A 17,090-nucleotide genomic window follows, 5' to 3' on the forward strand; every position below is an offset into this window, starting at 1 on the left:
AAGTATTTTGTATTATAATTTATTAGTTCTTATACAATTATACATCAATTCACAGCTAGCAATCTAAGTACCATATGTATAGCATATTACAGCACCCCTGCCTCTGGCTGCTGTCCCCCCACTGTCCCCAAATTAAAGCCCTCTTTTTCCTCATCCTGACGTTCCAACGCCCCAACATCCCCTAGTGCTCGTGTTACACTGCAATAAAATCCTCAGCAGAAAACTTGATAGAGTAATGATTAGATTTTCAATTTACTTTCTTGGGCCACATAAACTTAGACGAGTAAACATTAAATTGAAAGACGCAAAACAAAATATTTGTAATTCGATACTAGACTATGTGATTTGTCATATGAGAAATATAATATTTAATGTGGCTCCTTTTAACTGGTTTGGGCATATTCGTAAAAATCCTCGTACCACTACTTATCAATGTCACCAAATAATCGTGCCCACAATTTCGTTCAGGAAATATTCTTATTTGAATCAACTCCAATAATAATTTGCAAACAAATACAAATATGTAAAAGCCACTTTTGATGTCAAGGATACATCATATATAATCAGAATAAAATATTTAGTTGTTTCCACATATCAAATAAATAACTTCAATACTGCAAATACTTTAATTTATGTTACTCACAAAACCTCTAAGGCTGGCAGGAAAACCATCTCTAATACCACTATAATATCCCCTATGGATATTTGCTCCAAATTTGCCCAAATGCACCATGGGAATTCAAACAAACAATTTGAATGCAAATTTATTTCTATTCATCTGACATATTATTTTGAAAATCATATTATATCAACTGAAATAGAGATCTAAAACTGAATATGAAAATTAACATCAAAAGAGACAGATCAGTACAACCTTATTTTTCCTAACAGATACGAAATACCTCTATTACTGTAAATTTGTTTTCAGATGAATACTTCACAAATTTGCTCAGCTATGAACTCCATTGTGAATCCACCAAAGAAATGAACTGAGTCTACGTCCAATCCACCAAGAACTCCTCAGGGTTCAAAACTGAAAGCTAGAAGCTCTCAAAATCTCCAAAAGAAAATAATAAACCAAGCATACATAAAATGAGCTTCTCAAAGTTCTTATATAGCACATCTTGTGACTCTCCATTTTCCTTCTGCTTGTTTCTTGATATTCTCTTTCTTTCTTTTTATTATCCCCTTTTAATTTGAAATTAGGAGAATTGTAATTGAATGAATTTATTAATTTTACACTAAAGTCACCATTAAAGTCATTTAATACTTTATTAAATAATTAAATTAAGTCATCCTTAAATCTGATATAATTTTAGTTAAATTTAAATCTAATAATTTGACAACCTAAAAGTTAATTATTTAATTGACTTCTAATGTCCCAAAAGGTGGACATTACATGATTGGCTAAGTGTGCACATTGTAGAATGCTGATGGGGGGCCCTTCTCTCGCATGGCAACCTTCATTTGGTCTAACATAGAATCAATGTACTCGTGCACTTGTCCAAGGCTAGGTGCATTGGTATCCCGATATCTAATAACCTATAAAACTAGAGTAATGATAAGGACTATATATTTTGCATCACCCAAAAAACATCACTCTTCACTACATCCTTCACCTTCTACTTTGTCTTGCACTCAAGCCATCAATTCCACTGTACTTCTCCATTAATTACTATGCCTATTGCAACTCAAACATTCTCTCTAAAAGAATAAGATAGGATGCATATCTAGTCTCAATAGGTTTCAAGAATTCCTTCTTAGAGAAGATCCTAAAGAGTGCATATGGAGTGGTTATTACAAATAAACATATGCACATTTCTAGCATCATTGACCACTACTTTGATCCAACCAAACTTTCCCATGTCATAGACTGCATTATTCATGACATGCACACAATAAGAGTCCACCAAATATACCTATAAGTTGACTCAATTACTTTCCTTGTAGCTTTGCACACGTGGACCACACCTATTATTACTTGGACCACATTTTGTGGCCCAACCTCCTCAATAGCACCTTGAGGATATGAAATTGATAATTGGCATCTTTGTAATGGCATGAACAATCAACTACCTTGAGAAAATATGGGCTCTTTGAACATGTAATCATGATACTAATCAATGGACCATGCCTCATGTTTGTCCAGTGTCCACCCATCCGTAATTATACTGCATCCACTTACCATCCAATTTTCTTTCATTTTCTTCATTAAAACATTTATCTTGGAATAATTCTTATACAAAATTGTGGTCCTCAATTTTGTCTCCCCTAGTGGCACATATGACGGTTGTGCCCTTCCTACCATCACCATTGCCAACTTGTAATAAGGAGATCAAGCCGAATGGAATAGAATGCCATTAGCAAAGAAGAATTTTCAAAATGCAATCACCTCCACATTGAATAATTCAATTATTGGGTTAGGAGCATCACTTGTCAACTTGTATTTCCCCCTAGACTCTCTTGCATGGACCCCTAAAGTTGAAGAAGTTGGCATACATGCAACTTGTCTATACAAAGTAGAAGTAGAACTATGCAATTAGCTCTAATGACCCCTTGGCCAATGAGACAAAGAAGCAGATTTAGGTGCAATTGCATTATCTTCACCCAACACCCCATAGCCTACATATCTCGACCCTTAATTTCAGGTTAGTCTTTAGCACCTCTCAAACACCTGCACCTTTTCCTTGCATATGAAAGAGGTGGGCATTATAATCATTCTATCCTAAATTCAATGCTACAAAAGTGGCACATCCACAACCTTGTGCCCCTAGATGTCCTAGGCCTACTCTGTAATTTTGTTGCAAATTGTTTCAAAGGAAACCTAGGATCAAAGCAACCCATGGCGAAATCTGTCAATGTTGAGGAGGGGCAATTCATATTTGCAACTACACCTTCCATGGAACTAGCAGTTTGGGTTTCACCATCATGGTCACCCCTCTCAACCTTCCCCTCAAGTGCATAATCAAATTCAATTTCACTTCGAACCTCAAACTCATTCTCACTCATGCCATGAGAAATTATGGTGTTACTACAATAAACAATATATTAATTTGTAAGTTTATAATTTGAAATATTAAAACTATAACTATACATTCAACATAATGCAAAGGAATAAGACACCAAGATTGTTTTTTTTCTTTTTCTTACTTCAAATCGCACAAAGTTCAAAAGTCAAGAATACACAAATAAAAATATGTTCTTAATCTTTGTCAACCAAGGAATTCACTTTTGTTTTTCTCCCTTCAGGTCGCACAAAGCATAGAAGCAAAAGAGGCACGAAAGCTTCATCCTAGTTTGAGAAAATAAAAAATAAAAAATTGAATACACACTAGTAAAAGTAACTTCAATCTACAAAACAAATAACTCTAAAAAAAATATGATTGTCATGTTTATGAATATTATTTTTACTTGTATATTTTTTCAAATTTCAATGTTGAACCTTGATGACAATATGGACAATCAATATGCACTTGCAGCCATATCTATAATAAAAAATGAACATGAAACTATTAACAGAAAATTTAAAAATTTTAAAAGAGTCATAGAATCCTACTTTATGCTTGAAAAACCTTGTGACTTCATGTATCCCTCTTCTTCCTCTTGTTCTTGCTCCTCCTCAACACTCTTGCAATTGTACCACTTCACTCACTCTTTTTTACCTTAACCTTGTTGGTGAATTGAGTTTGTGAGAAAAAATGAAGATTTTAGAGTATTTATAGAGTTTGAGGAGCTTAAGTGAGGCCCATGGACCATTGGGATTTAGCCCTAGGCATTGTTTTCCAAAGAAATACTACTTTAGGCTTACCAGACGTGGGAGACATCTACACACCACCAAGACAATAGGGGACTACTAGGAGTTCATCACACGTCTTGTGGCATCCTCAACATCCCAATGGTGGTGGCAATGTAATAGGGAACCATTTCCCCAAGTCCATGCATCCTAAAAACTAAGTTACCAATTCAGGTTTGTGTACAAAAACCAAGTGTGTAGATCCGTGAAGAAAAAATTAGGGGTTTGGTTATGTTCAGGTACGTGTGTTTGTATGTATATGCATTATATATACCAAAAAAGAGAGAGAAATATACAAATTTGTAAAACTAAATCATTTCATAGTATGACGGTTGATCATTGACCAATGCCAAATGGCAAAGATAAACATTAAAACTTAAATACTTGATCGTTGATTTATGTTCACAACTCTAATGAAAATCATTACATTTAGTCACTAAATTACAAAATAAAAAATGCAATTCATGACTCAATGTTCAAGGTTCAAGATTCATCAATCATCATAGGGTATCAAAAAAAATCATCCACGAGATTTTCAATTGTTGCAAGTAGATCATCGTCATCATTAGAACTCAAAGCCCACTGGCACTAGATGCACCATATGGCATGTAATCATCATCGTCCACATCAACCATAGTAGCTTTAGCAAGCTCCAGAATGGTTGCATTCAAGTTGGCAAATTTGGGTGCTACATCCCAAAACTTCTTTGCCCCCTTCTTGTATTGGGGATCCTTACATGACTGAAGTATAAATATGCACCAAGTCTTCAGCCTTTTTTTGCAGCCAACCGGTTATGCTTCACTAAGTGGATAAAGGAGTATGTAATCCAATTTCACTCTGTGACAGAAAAGCTTGCAATCAAAAGAGAAAAAAAGAAAAATTGCAAATTGCAAAAGGAAAAAGATAAATTCAAGAATTTTAAGTGTTAAATTCTACAATACAAGTGGCCTAAAAAAACTTTGTGAGAGAATCTTGATTACAATAGGTTAAAGGTACATATAATCTTGACTACGGAGGAGCCAACATGTAATAGTATACAATTTGCGTTAGTCGTTGACAATACAAGAGGAAAGGTATTTTCTTGAGACAAGCAATCCAAATTCTTTCCTAACACTTGACTCCACATCTGGATCACTGAAGAGTCTAATAAATGCCCTCTTATACCCATTAGCAACATCAAAATCTCTATATGGTGGCACTCTACCTGGGATTGCAAATACTTGTGAGATATAATACCTAGACAAGAGCATGTGAAATGAGGTGCAATGGTGTGGTCATCTTGTTCCAATGATGTAGAACAATGGCTTCTACCCTTAGGAAAATAGCGTCTTCAAGATTATCCTCTCCTTCGTATACCAAATTTATTTTCTTCAACATTGTGTCCATGCTATCATAGACATCCTCCAAGCATGGTTCACCCGTATAAGCAAACCAAAGAATAAACGTGATAGTTTTGATGAATTCCAATACGTATGCCATGTGAAGCCACCAATCATCATCCAAGAACAAAAGCCTTCACCTTTTTTCCAAATACCCCAAAGGTTGCTCATAACTACTTGACCAAATGCCTCTTTCACCTTCACAAGTCATCTAAGAACAATTGTTTGAAATGCAAACCGGGTCTCAACAACCTAATAACATTTTCATAGTAAGTTATTAATACATTTAAATTATGTAAATGATGCACAAAATATTTTATTCAATTATGCAACAATGACTTAAAATGATGAATGAAACTGAATAAATAAAATTTACCTTCAATAATTCTAATTTTAAGTTCTAAAAATTGCTTGTGACATATGGTGATTTGTCACAAACATCTCAATCTCCTTAGCCTCCTGGTATATTTCTTGCACCCACTCTATTTAGGTGTCAATTTCTTGCATCACCAAATTGAGCGAATATATGGTGCATGGTGTTGAAAAGATACAGTCAAATCTAGCCTTTATGAAAGCACCTGCAGCCCTGCAAATTTTGCATTGTCTGTAATTACTTAGACAACACTATCATAACCCACCATCTCTATAGAGTCAATGAGATTCTTGTAAATGAACTTTGAATCTTTCACTTCCCCTTCATAGTCAATCACCCTCAAAAACATTGCCTACTTGGGGAACACTACAATAACATTGATTAACGGATGATTTTTGCAATCTTTCCACCCATCAAAAATAATTGATACACAGGTTCGAACCCAAGAATCTCTAATTGGTTTTAGTTGGGCTTCTACAGATTTTCTCTCTTTTTGCAATAAAGTGGTATGCACCTTTTCAAATTAAGGATCTGTATAACCAGTAGGTGCATTATTTATTGCTGACACCGTCTCCCTCCAATGTGGCAATCTCACCAAGTTGAATGGAAGAGCATTTGCAAAGAGGCAACATGCAATTTTTTCATCAACAAAATCTCTTGCCTAATTTATAAATACCTTTTCTAATGGACCTCCCTTGCAAGTGGACATTTGAGGTTCTTCATCTTCATCCTCCATAGAGGACATAGGCAAGAAGGGACGTTTGGAGGTCATAACTGGTTGAGAGGGTGGTGTTATTGTTCTTTTTTTTGGAACCATCTCCCTCCAATATGGCAATCTCACCAAGTTGAATGGAAGAGCATTTGCAAAGAGGCAACATGCAATTTTTTCATCAACAAAATCTCTTGCCTAATTTATAAATACCTTTTCTAATGGACCTCCCTTGCAAGTGGACATTTGAGGTTCTTCATCTTCATCCTCCATAGAGGACATAGGCAAGAACGGACGTTTGGAGGTCGTAACTGGTTGAGAGGGTGGTGTTATTGTTCTTTTTTTGGAACTATGACCACTTTATTTTCCTTTTGCAACCAATATGTCAACATCTTCTTGTTCTTTATAAGTTTTAATATTTGTCTAACTAACAACCCTTCTTATTCAACCCTAAGACCTCACACATATTAATCCCTTTACCCTCAAGGCCTAAAAAATGAAGTTTCACTAAGTAATAGAAACTATTATATTGTGCATTGCAAAAATTACATTCCAAATAAACCCCCCACTTCCAGGAAGTTGCGAAATTCTTGCAGTATGTCTCCATTAAGAATACCCTAAATCAACTTTAAATTTTTGACTTCCCTCCCCACCCACTAAGCTTTTACGGCTCATTGTTGCAATCTATAGAAAAAATGGAAAACAAAACACACAAAAACTTCTTCACAAACTTGAAAAAATCTATCGAAAGAGTAAAGAATAGGGTTTAAATGCATACCTTTTGCACTTAAGCTTTGTGGAAGCTACTTGGCAATCTATAATTGATCTCCTTTGAATACAATCACCTCACTTCAAACTGCCAAAATGGAGAGAAAATATTGTGAGAGCAAAATGAGAGATAAAAATAAAATGGAAGTGTGTTTGAAGGCCTCAAATTAGGGCGTTTTTGGGTTAGGAAAAAAAAAATTAATGAAGTTTGGGCCTGTTAAGGTTTGTGGATCTCAGCGATCACAATCAGCCTTCCTTTGACTGTATACTGAAATGAATGGAGGTAATATATGTTTGATGTTATTATATCTGCAAAAATGAAATGTTAAACAATGTCTTTGCTCTAATCACAGGTACTGAAATTACCGTAAATTGATATTCTTCGCTGCAATCAGAATGGCATATTAATATGGTTGCAAGAGGACATGACTCCGAAGAGTCATGTCTCTAAGTGGCCTTTGGGCCACGTAGAGACATGCCTCTTCGGAGGCATGTCACTTCATAACAAACAAAACTTTCTTGCTTAATTATAAACCCGACAACCATTAGTCCGATAACATGTAATGAGACATGAATAATATATATCTGCCCATAACAAATGGAGCCCGATCACAGTATAATAAATGGCTGCTGATAACAAATGGAACCTGATTACAGTATATTAAATCATCCATGTTTTACTTATTCTGACGCTAAAACAATAACACTCCCTCTTTAGCAAGGGAGAAGTAAAACATCAAAAGATTAGAATCAAAATCATCATGTAATCAACACAATAAGTATTAAAATCTCTGAACAATATAAAGTATATCCTATTATCTCCACTTGCACTTAAGCAATGTCTAGAGATGTCCATGACACATATAATCTCAAGAGTATTAATCTCCAAAATATCAACATATGATATTCATTAATTACTCAAACTAGGTTAAGATATCACATTTGATATCAAGAGTCTTGATCTCCCAGAGTATCGACATCACATATTCATCAAGTACTCAAAACAAAGTTTAGATATCACATTTGATATCAAGAGTATTGGCCTCCCAGAATATTAAAGATATTCACCAATTACTGAAAACATTTAGATATCACATTTGATATCAAGAGTATTGACCTCCCAGAATATCAATGATATGCACCACTTACTCAAAACGTTTTAGATATGATTTTTGATATCAAGAGTATTGGCCTCCCAGAATATCAATGATATTCACCAAGTACTCTAAGAGTAATGGCCTCCCAAAATGTTGAGATACAGGACATTCACCATTTACTCAATTTATTTAATCTCATAGTACAAGTTGATTGTAAGATTGTCACCTTACAACAACTTCTCCCAAATACAAGTGATGATCATTTGGAAGTCGTCACTTCCTCATGATGTACACAAGGTATAGGCCCATATAAAAGTCACATGGTCATAGTCCTCATGACTATGATAACATATGATCATAAGGGAAACCATCTCAACATGGTTTACTCCCTCTTAATCAATAAGATCAGATTTACTATGGTTAACAAAATATCATCCTCAGTCTTCTCCCTCTAAATAATAAATAAGACTCCTCATTTAATTCCCTCTTTTTGTAGTACATTTCAAAACAGAAAGGTCAAAGCACATAGCTTACATGAGAAGCAAATATTACATATAAAAGTATAGTAATTTATTTCATATTCTAAGACTCTATCTTAGAATTATAACAACTAAATTTACTTTTGAGACGTATTTAACATTTATTTACATGAATATAATAAAGAACTCCCTCTTATTTTAATATTTCACTCATGTTAAGGATACTTAGAAATTCCTTTTAGAATGGTTGTTTCTCTGACATTATATCATAATCATTGACTTTGGTGAAAGTTGCTTGATGTTTCAATCTATCAGGACATTGAAAGGCAGAGTAGCCATAGTTGTCACATCTGAAACATTGCATCTTAGAGTAATCTACATGCCTTCTTTTTCTTTTGAAATTCGGTTTCTTCCTTTTATCAACATGAGTTGAAAGAGCATGAAGATCGCTTCCAATCGAAGTATCATCTTGTAATATTAACATACTTTCCTCTTGAATACAATCATCTTTTAGTCGACCAAGCTTGGGAAGTTTGGATCGAGCACATACTCCTTGACGGAAGGTTTTCCATGATTGTGGCAATCCTCTTAGAGCTATCATGGTTAATTCCTTTTCATCATAAACGTGGCCATTTTAAGAGAGCTGGTTCCTTAGTTCAGTTATCCTCATGAAATAGGATGCAATAGTTTCTCCTTTGTTCATCTTAATGTTGGAGAGACTATCTTTCAAATTTAGGATTCTCGTTGTATTGTTTATCTTAAACATTTCTTCAAGTGTTTGAAGCATTTCGTGTGCAGTGTCTAGTTCAGAAATAATAGGAAGTAGCTGATCCTTAACTCCATCAACAATCAACTTCATAACTCTAGCATTGTCTTTTTCCCACTTATTCAATTCATCATTTCCTTTTGGTGGTTGGTCAGATTTTTCCATGAATTGTTTGAGATCATTATCTTTTAAGGTTACCTTCATTCGTAATTTCCATGCTGTATAATTTGAGTCGCCTTCAAGTCTATCTTCAACTTTGATACCACTAACCATTTTGATTGGTAAAGATTTTAGTGCACAAAATAAATAAATCTAATCAGGATCTACCTTTAAGCTGTTTAGGCTTTATAGAAGGAACCTGGCTCTGATACCATGTTAAGGTTTGTGGATCTCAGCGATCACAGTTAGCCTTCCTTTGACTGTAGACTGAAATGAATGGAGGTAATATATGTTTGATGTTATTATATCTGCAAAAATGAAATGTTAAACAATGTCTTTGCTCTGATCACAGGTACTGAAATTACTGTAAATTGATATTCTTCGCTGCAATCAGAATGGCATATTAATATGGTTGCAAGAGGACATGACTCCGAAGAGTCATGTCTCTACGTGGCCCAAAGGCCATGTAGAGGCATGCCTCTTCGGAGGCATGTCACTTCATAACAAACAAAACTTGCTTAATTATAAACCCAACAACCATTAGTCCAATAACAGGTAATGAGACATGAATAATATATATCTGCCCATAACAAATGGAGCCTGATCACAGTATAATAAATGGCTGCCGATAACAAATGGAACCTGATCACAGTATATTAAATAATCCATGTTTTACTTATTCTGACACTAAACATTAACAGGGCCCACTTTATTAAGCTTGCATCATGTGCACACAAAGTGCACAACCAACACACACCAGCAAATGCACCCGGATCCAGTTCAAAGGCTTAGGGTTTGAACCCAATAACAAATGTCCCCACCCTACAGACACAGGGATTTTGTTGTTGTTTGGTGGAGGTGGGGGGGTCCTTGTGGAACATTGCTTCATATGAAATAAGATCAGGTACCATTATGCAAGACTAGCCAATTGACCCCAGCGAGATTGATTGAAATTCTGAGTGAATTGCAAATGATAATGTCTTTCTCAATTATGACCAATGTTGACATTGGTGTCGTTGACTAACATAGGAGAGGCTCTAACCCAAGAGCTTCACCATATTGTCCTACAGCCTTCTATTGGAGCTTTCTATGCAGCAGCAAAAGTCATTGGCTATGTCTAGTTTATTGGATTTTTTACATAGTTTGGAAGTTGACTTTAAACAAAGTAGTTTCCAATTGAAAACTTGAAAACTATTAGTATCTAGCTATCATTTATGCATTAAGCAACAAAATGTAATCAATGATATGGACATATCTAATAACATCTATATTCCAAAACTTTGGGCTACACTCTTGTTTTTATTGCTCTCTATATCTTCTCTAATTTTATAAAAATATTGAACAAAATGCTTCCCGTTTTTATTTCTCTCTATATCTTCTATATTTTGATTATAAAAAAAATTAAAAATGCTTTCCTCTTTTTTGTGTAGTTCTATTTTATTTTTAAGCCACTTTTCTCCAGACTTTTCTCCAATTAAATCCCCTCTTTTTGTTTGACATTTTTTCGTCAAAAGACTTGTGCTGTTATGGTTTAAATTTCAAAGTTCAATATTGGAAACCATAGCTTAGAGTTTTCTGAGCTCTAAATTCATTTTTGCACAGAATGTTTGCCAACGCTGATAAATAATGATACTTTCCTACATTGATCCCGAATTGGAAAAAACCTTGTTTAGAAAACTATAAATTTCAGGCAACTGTCTAAGAATAGTATTACTTATTCTATTCAGTTCACCTCTCTTTGATGTATAATAGTTTGTTAGTTGAAATCAAAAAAATACTCCACCAATTTTGCATGGTAATAAGGAGCCATATTTTGTCAAGTCACGAAGTCAAACCATGAATTCTAACTAGAGAAGCTAAATGAATGCTATGAAACAAACGAAGCAAGTTCCTCTTTGCTGAAACCAACTTAGCACTTGTACAGTCTACTCAAGTGAATAACTCCCCCCAAACAATATTCAACTAAAAGATTTACCATTATAAAAAACAAGCACCATTTCACCAAATCCAACATTGAAACAGATGGGGAGTGTATCCAGAAAGGGCACCATTAACTACTGAAAAAATTGATATAACTAAAAGTCCATGCTAACATCCAAGAAGCCTATAATTAAAAGGTGGGGGGAAATTAGATCTTGCAAAATACTACACATATATGTAATTTTAGGACTTGAACCACAGCATTATTGTATAGAAATTACCGTTTTGGGACCAACACCTTTAAAACGAGATAGCTCAGCTTTGATCTTCTCAATAGGCATATTGTGCAAATGCTCCAAACATATCTTTCCCTGCTCTTTAAGTAAGGATTTCAAAATATTTTTTATTCGAGAAGTTTTTATTTCGGCCAATCCACCACATCTAATGGCATCTTCTACAGCCTTTGGATCAGCCTTGTAGACCTGTACGTTCTTTTCATCAATATCTTTCACCGAAAATGCAAAATAACAAGCATCAATGAACAAGGCACACATTGTTCCAATTATCATTACTCTACTTGAAGGCAGACGCAATCAAGAAAAATTAAAGGATAAATGTTTGTATTTATAAGATTTTATTGAAACATAAAGGGTTGACAAAAAGGCATACTTCATCCCATGTAGGAAACCTCTTTTTAAGTGTAGCAAATGCTCGCCTAGAATTCACATCTGTTGTATTCTGTGACAGGAGAGTACTCATCAAAGAATCCAAGATTGTTTTATGCACTTCATAAGGCACTAGTTTAGGATTTGTCTCGGAGCAGGAAACCATTTCACCATTGCCTTCACTCTTCATGTTTTCTGTACCATTCGTTTCATCCAAAGACGATAGCTGCTGCCGTGCTGCCAAAGGGAAATCAACTTTCTCCTTTAATCTTGACCTAAGTTTTGTAAATTCTTCAGGAAATCCATGCAATTCAAGAAGCCGGTCTCTGATTTCTCTACATTCTTCAGAGACGGGTCTAACATAATCAGGATAAGGCCCCTTACTCTTGGCAACAGGTGAAATTGAGAATGGTTTGGCAGGATTTAAATTGATTTCAAATTTGGGCCCTACTGAAGATGCAGAGTTCTTAATTTTTGGTTCATTGCCAAATACATCTTGTAAAACTGCACAAGAGTTCTCAAAACCTTCACTGGCATGTTCAGCTCCATTCTCTTTAGTTAAACTTTTGCTGCATTTCAAAAAGACTTGATCAATAACATCACTTACAGGCTCCAGGCTTCTCTCTTCATTGTATATCTTCTCATCAACCGATTCATTTACAGGATGTTGAACTAAATTTTTATCCAAAACCTTTAAAACTTGATTATTGCTTTCAATCCTTGGTTTGCTACCAAGTCCTCCTTCCAAAACTGCACGAGCTGTCAAGGAAACTTGACTAACTGGTTCTGTTCGCTGCTTTTTAATTGAACCTCTAATGTATTGCTTGAATCCACAATCAACAATTTCATTTTCACTCTTCTGATTTATAACTTCACAAGGTTCCTTCACATATTCATCAAGCAGCAAATATGCAGCCTTTGGAACTGAATTAATGCCTAAATCCGTGAACCTTTTACTATAAATATTCATCCTTGAATCGTTGTGAAGCCCTTCCCTTAAAAATTCACAGGGCATCTCAAGACCTTGACTTGAAGGTTCTCTAGCAAGTTCTTCAGCTCCATTACCCTTGCCATTCTCAATGTTTAAATTGATACAAAGTCCAAGCTGCTCACTACTGTCTTGATTAGATACCTTCAATTTTTGGTCAACCAACTCATTTACATGCTCCTGAACTGTATCTTTGCTTGAATCCAGGAGATCATGACTGATCCTTTCATTCCCAAGCCCTTGGTTTAAAACAACAGAGGGTTTCCCTAAAACTCGACTGCTGCATTTCTTGGTTGAAATCCTGCTATATTTTTGGAAATGTTTGTCATTGGCTTCATTTCTAAGCTCGTTGCGTCTATCTCCCCCAGATTTCTTCGCATTTACGTCAAACAGACCATTCACTGGCCCTAGAGCCGAAGACTTAACCAGATCTTTTACAACTTTGCAGGCTCCTTCAATCTTTGGTTCTTTCTCCAAATTTTCATTCCACGGCTCATTTATAGGCCCTTGAGCCGAGCCCTTGAACAACTCTTGGACATTTTGGCAATGTCCTTCAAATTGTGGTTCTTTCTTGAAATTTTCGTCCAGGGGCTCATTCACAGGCCCTAGAACCGAACCTTTAAGTAACTCTTTGCCATTTTGGCAACTTCCTTCGAACTTCAGTTCTTTATTCAAATTCTCATTCAACGGTTCATTCAAAGGTTCCAGAACCGAAACCTTTAGCAGATCTTTGTCATCTCGATCACTTCCTTCAAGTTTCAATTTTTTATACAAATTCCCATCCATGGGCTCTAGAACCGAACCACTAAACAACTTTTTGCCATTTTCGCACCTGCCTTCAAGCTTTGGTTCACGGCCATGCTCTAATTGTAAGGTTGCACAATATTCCTGAAATTGTTGAGTATAAGGTGCATTCTCGAGGCCTTTTCCTGAACTTGTGCTGTTATTCTTGGAGCTTTGATCAATAATTTCATCTACAAAATGCGTGCCTGCGTTGTCATTAGATTCTCTCACATTCCCTTTGGAAGGCTCTACGTCGGGCATACGAACTAAATTGTGAAGCAAACTACCAAACTTCTGAGAACTTTGCATAATCTCACTTTTATTAGGTGATTTTTCTCTTAAAACGTGAAAACCTAAACTCACCGGTGCATTTCCACGCTCTTTAAGAGAAACCTTGGTCCGTTTTTGCAACTTCTGAATACGAATCCTATCTCCAAGCTCCTCGTTGGTATCTTTAACAAAAGGCAGCTTATGAACTATATCTTTAGCCAAATCCTGGAAAGCTCGTCCATTTATTTTGGTTATTTTATTGGGTCCCTTCAAACATGGGCGCCTCGATCGCTGTTGGAAACTTTGCAGGGACTCTAAATGCAGCCGTCTTTTCGCATTAGGAGCGCCATGGTGAGGTTTTGGAAGCATATCCTGAACGGGAGAGGCGATGCGTTTTTGTTTCTTGAGAGCCATGACCCCGCGAAGAACAGAAGCCAAGTCCCGAAAGGCCTCATCTCTGGAGGAACAAGTAACATTTTCTGCGTCTCCTTGCTGTTCGAAATTAAGCCTACGTTTCGCTCTGGGATTGCTCAATCCCGTCTTCCCTGTACTTTGATTGCTGCCGCAATTTGAACTGTATTCTGGGGACATTGTATTTTTCTTGGGGAATTCGTGTGATCCCGGTGAGAAGCAAGACGTTTGTTCGGCTCCTCCTCGTCATGTTGTGGAGAATGGCCTGCATGCAGCGGAGGCGGGAAATAGCAGCTGCAGGTGGTGAGTTGTGAATGGCAGAACCCTTCCCACATGCCGTCCTACGTGTTGGAGGAGTGGAACGGACTCAAGACCATGAATAACATCCGTGAGGTCAGAGGGGTTTATGGGATTCTTACAAATAGCACGCACGCACCGAATAGGGTGCCAATTTTTTCTTCCGAAGTTTGTTCTTGGAAGGTGAACTTTCATCACTCACTCAGTTGCACTCACTCAGTTGTGTTGTTTACTTGTTTCTCTAAACAAGAGATGCAAATATCTCAGCGCCTTTAAGCTAGTTAAACGAGTACTTGCACTATACGAGATTGAATGCCTCAAGGTTCTTCCTAATAATTAGAAAAGAAGGAAAATAGAGATTTATAGATAGAAAGGAAGGATACGAAGACAGAGCTAAAAGAGAAAATGACATGTTATTATAAGGACAAGTAAAGGTAGAATGATAGAAAGGGTTGAAGGGAATTTAATAAATCTTAATAATTATATTATTTTAAGAAATATATAAATAACAATAAAAATTATATTATAAAATAATTTTAAAAAATGAGAATGGAGCGGGAGTGGAAGTGGAATCGTCAAGGGCAGCAACGGATATCTGCAACTTGGACAGGGAAGGAACGATGGCAAGCAAATGCATGATCGAATTTCAAACAACATGAAGGGTGGTCTTATAGGCAGCATAGCAGAAGTAGTTGGCCTTTATATAAAAATGAATAAACAAGGAACCAAAGAACCTTGCCTTTCTCACAAAGACGTGATCATTTCATCCCACCACAAAGGATTTATAGACAAAAATGGGGGATGAGAGGAAATGGGGAAAACAGGAGCAAGGCCAAAAGTTGATCTACACAAAGTTTGATAGATTTGACTTTACTAAAATAGCTCATAAGTTTTACAGACCTAAGCAACATCAGCAAGCAAAGGCAAAGGAGGCAAAGACAACGGCAGTTTCTCCCCAAAAACCAGATGCTCACATCACCTATTAGGTAACGTCTTCCATTCAGATTAGTAATCCAAAATGGCAAGAAGCTATTGTAGAGCTACAAGAGAAAGCTTTCTTTTTTAAATGGCTTGGTCCATGGCCTTCTGTAACTATGATAAGAATGGGATGTAAAGCAATTTGGGGAAAGGAATGTCGGTTAAAAACCCTAGCAAATGGGTTTTATATGGGGATTGCTCCTAGTAAAGAATATAAAAAAGATATCCTAAATAATGGTCCTTACCTTTTAGAAGGTCGAGGAATATATCTGAAAGACTGGTAGCCAAATTTTGATCTAGGCACAAAAAAGCTAAAGGTTTTTCCTATGTGGATAAATCTCTATAATCTGCCTACTGAATCTTGTTGGGGGGGGGGGGGGGGGGTGGTGAGGTTTTAGCACAAATTGAGAATATGATAGGAACTTTTTATCAAAGCAAAGGAAGTTTTAAACTTAAAAGACTCATCCTCTCACCCAAGGGTTCTTATAAACATGAAGGAAGGAAACCTTGTCCTAGACTTCATCACCTTATGCATGGATAAAGGAGTATGGAAATAGCCTATTGAAAAATGGGAAGGGATGGAAAGCTTGATTCTTGAAGAGATGATACAAAACAACAAGCTTTTAAAAGGAAAGGGACTAGAAGCTAACAAACTACTAGATGAGCTTGAAATGCGGGAATGTCAGAGAGACGTGGAGAAAAGTTTAAAGGAACAAAACTCCTCTAAGGATCTTAACAAGTTACAGGAAAGCAACACAGATAGAGCAGCAACTTTTAGGGAAAGTGACATTATGGTGATTGAGGAGTGAGAGCAAGGGGTTAAAGAGGTTTCTACTCAAGTGGTCAAAGAAACTCCTATGGAACAATGGCAAGGACAAGAGGGAGTTGAGCCGCAAAAGGAAATTATGGATCCTCAAAAGAAAACATCTATGTTAGAAAAGGTATGCGAAACTCCTTTAAAAATCTTTGAGAATGGAATTTTCGTAGATAAGAGTCTGCCATTAAACCTAGAAGCATACTCCAGAGATATTTCGGGAAGGTTCATGGAGACACCCTTGATGATGCCAACATAAAGGGAAGTGGAAATGCAAGAAGAGAGCAACAATATCTATAAGGATATAGAGGTCTCCCAAATCTGAAACCTCAATGACTCTTTTGGGGAAGCTTTGGAAAGCAGTAGTATGAGGGATGCAGGGGATTCATCTCAAGAGGAGATAGATGGGCAAGGTAACCTAAATGACTTAGCTTTATTAGA

General features: G+C 36.2%; 1 protein-coding gene across 2 annotated transcripts in view; it reads right to left on the bottom strand.

Annotated features, from left to right (window-relative positions):
• The window catches only part of LOC149547894 (DNA glycosylase superfamily protein), a 37,692-nt gene extending 22,621 nt beyond the window's left edge, over positions 1-15,071 (bottom strand). The window contains exons 1-2 of one of the 2 annotated variants that reach the window (XM_089791945.1): positions 12,113-15,071; positions 11,725-11,925 (exon numbers count right to left, since the gene is read on the bottom strand). In XM_089791945.1, coding sequence (XP_089648071.1) covers positions 11,725-11,925; positions 12,113-14,740 — 2,829 coding nt within the window. In that variant the 5' untranslated portion in view covers positions 14,741-15,071. The remainder of the gene's footprint in view (positions 1-11,724; positions 11,926-12,112) is intronic. The other variant, XM_089791946.1, reaches the window with a different exon arrangement.
• Positions 15,072-17,090: the final 2,019 nt, after the last annotated feature.

This window comes from Cupressus sempervirens, chromosome 7 (assembly GCF_028749045.1).
Source record: "Cupressus sempervirens isolate cs-2001-9-10 chromosome 7, ASM2874904v1, whole genome shotgun sequence".
Classification (NCBI taxonomy): Eukaryota; Viridiplantae; Streptophyta; class Pinopsida; order Cupressales; family Cupressaceae; genus Cupressus; species Cupressus sempervirens.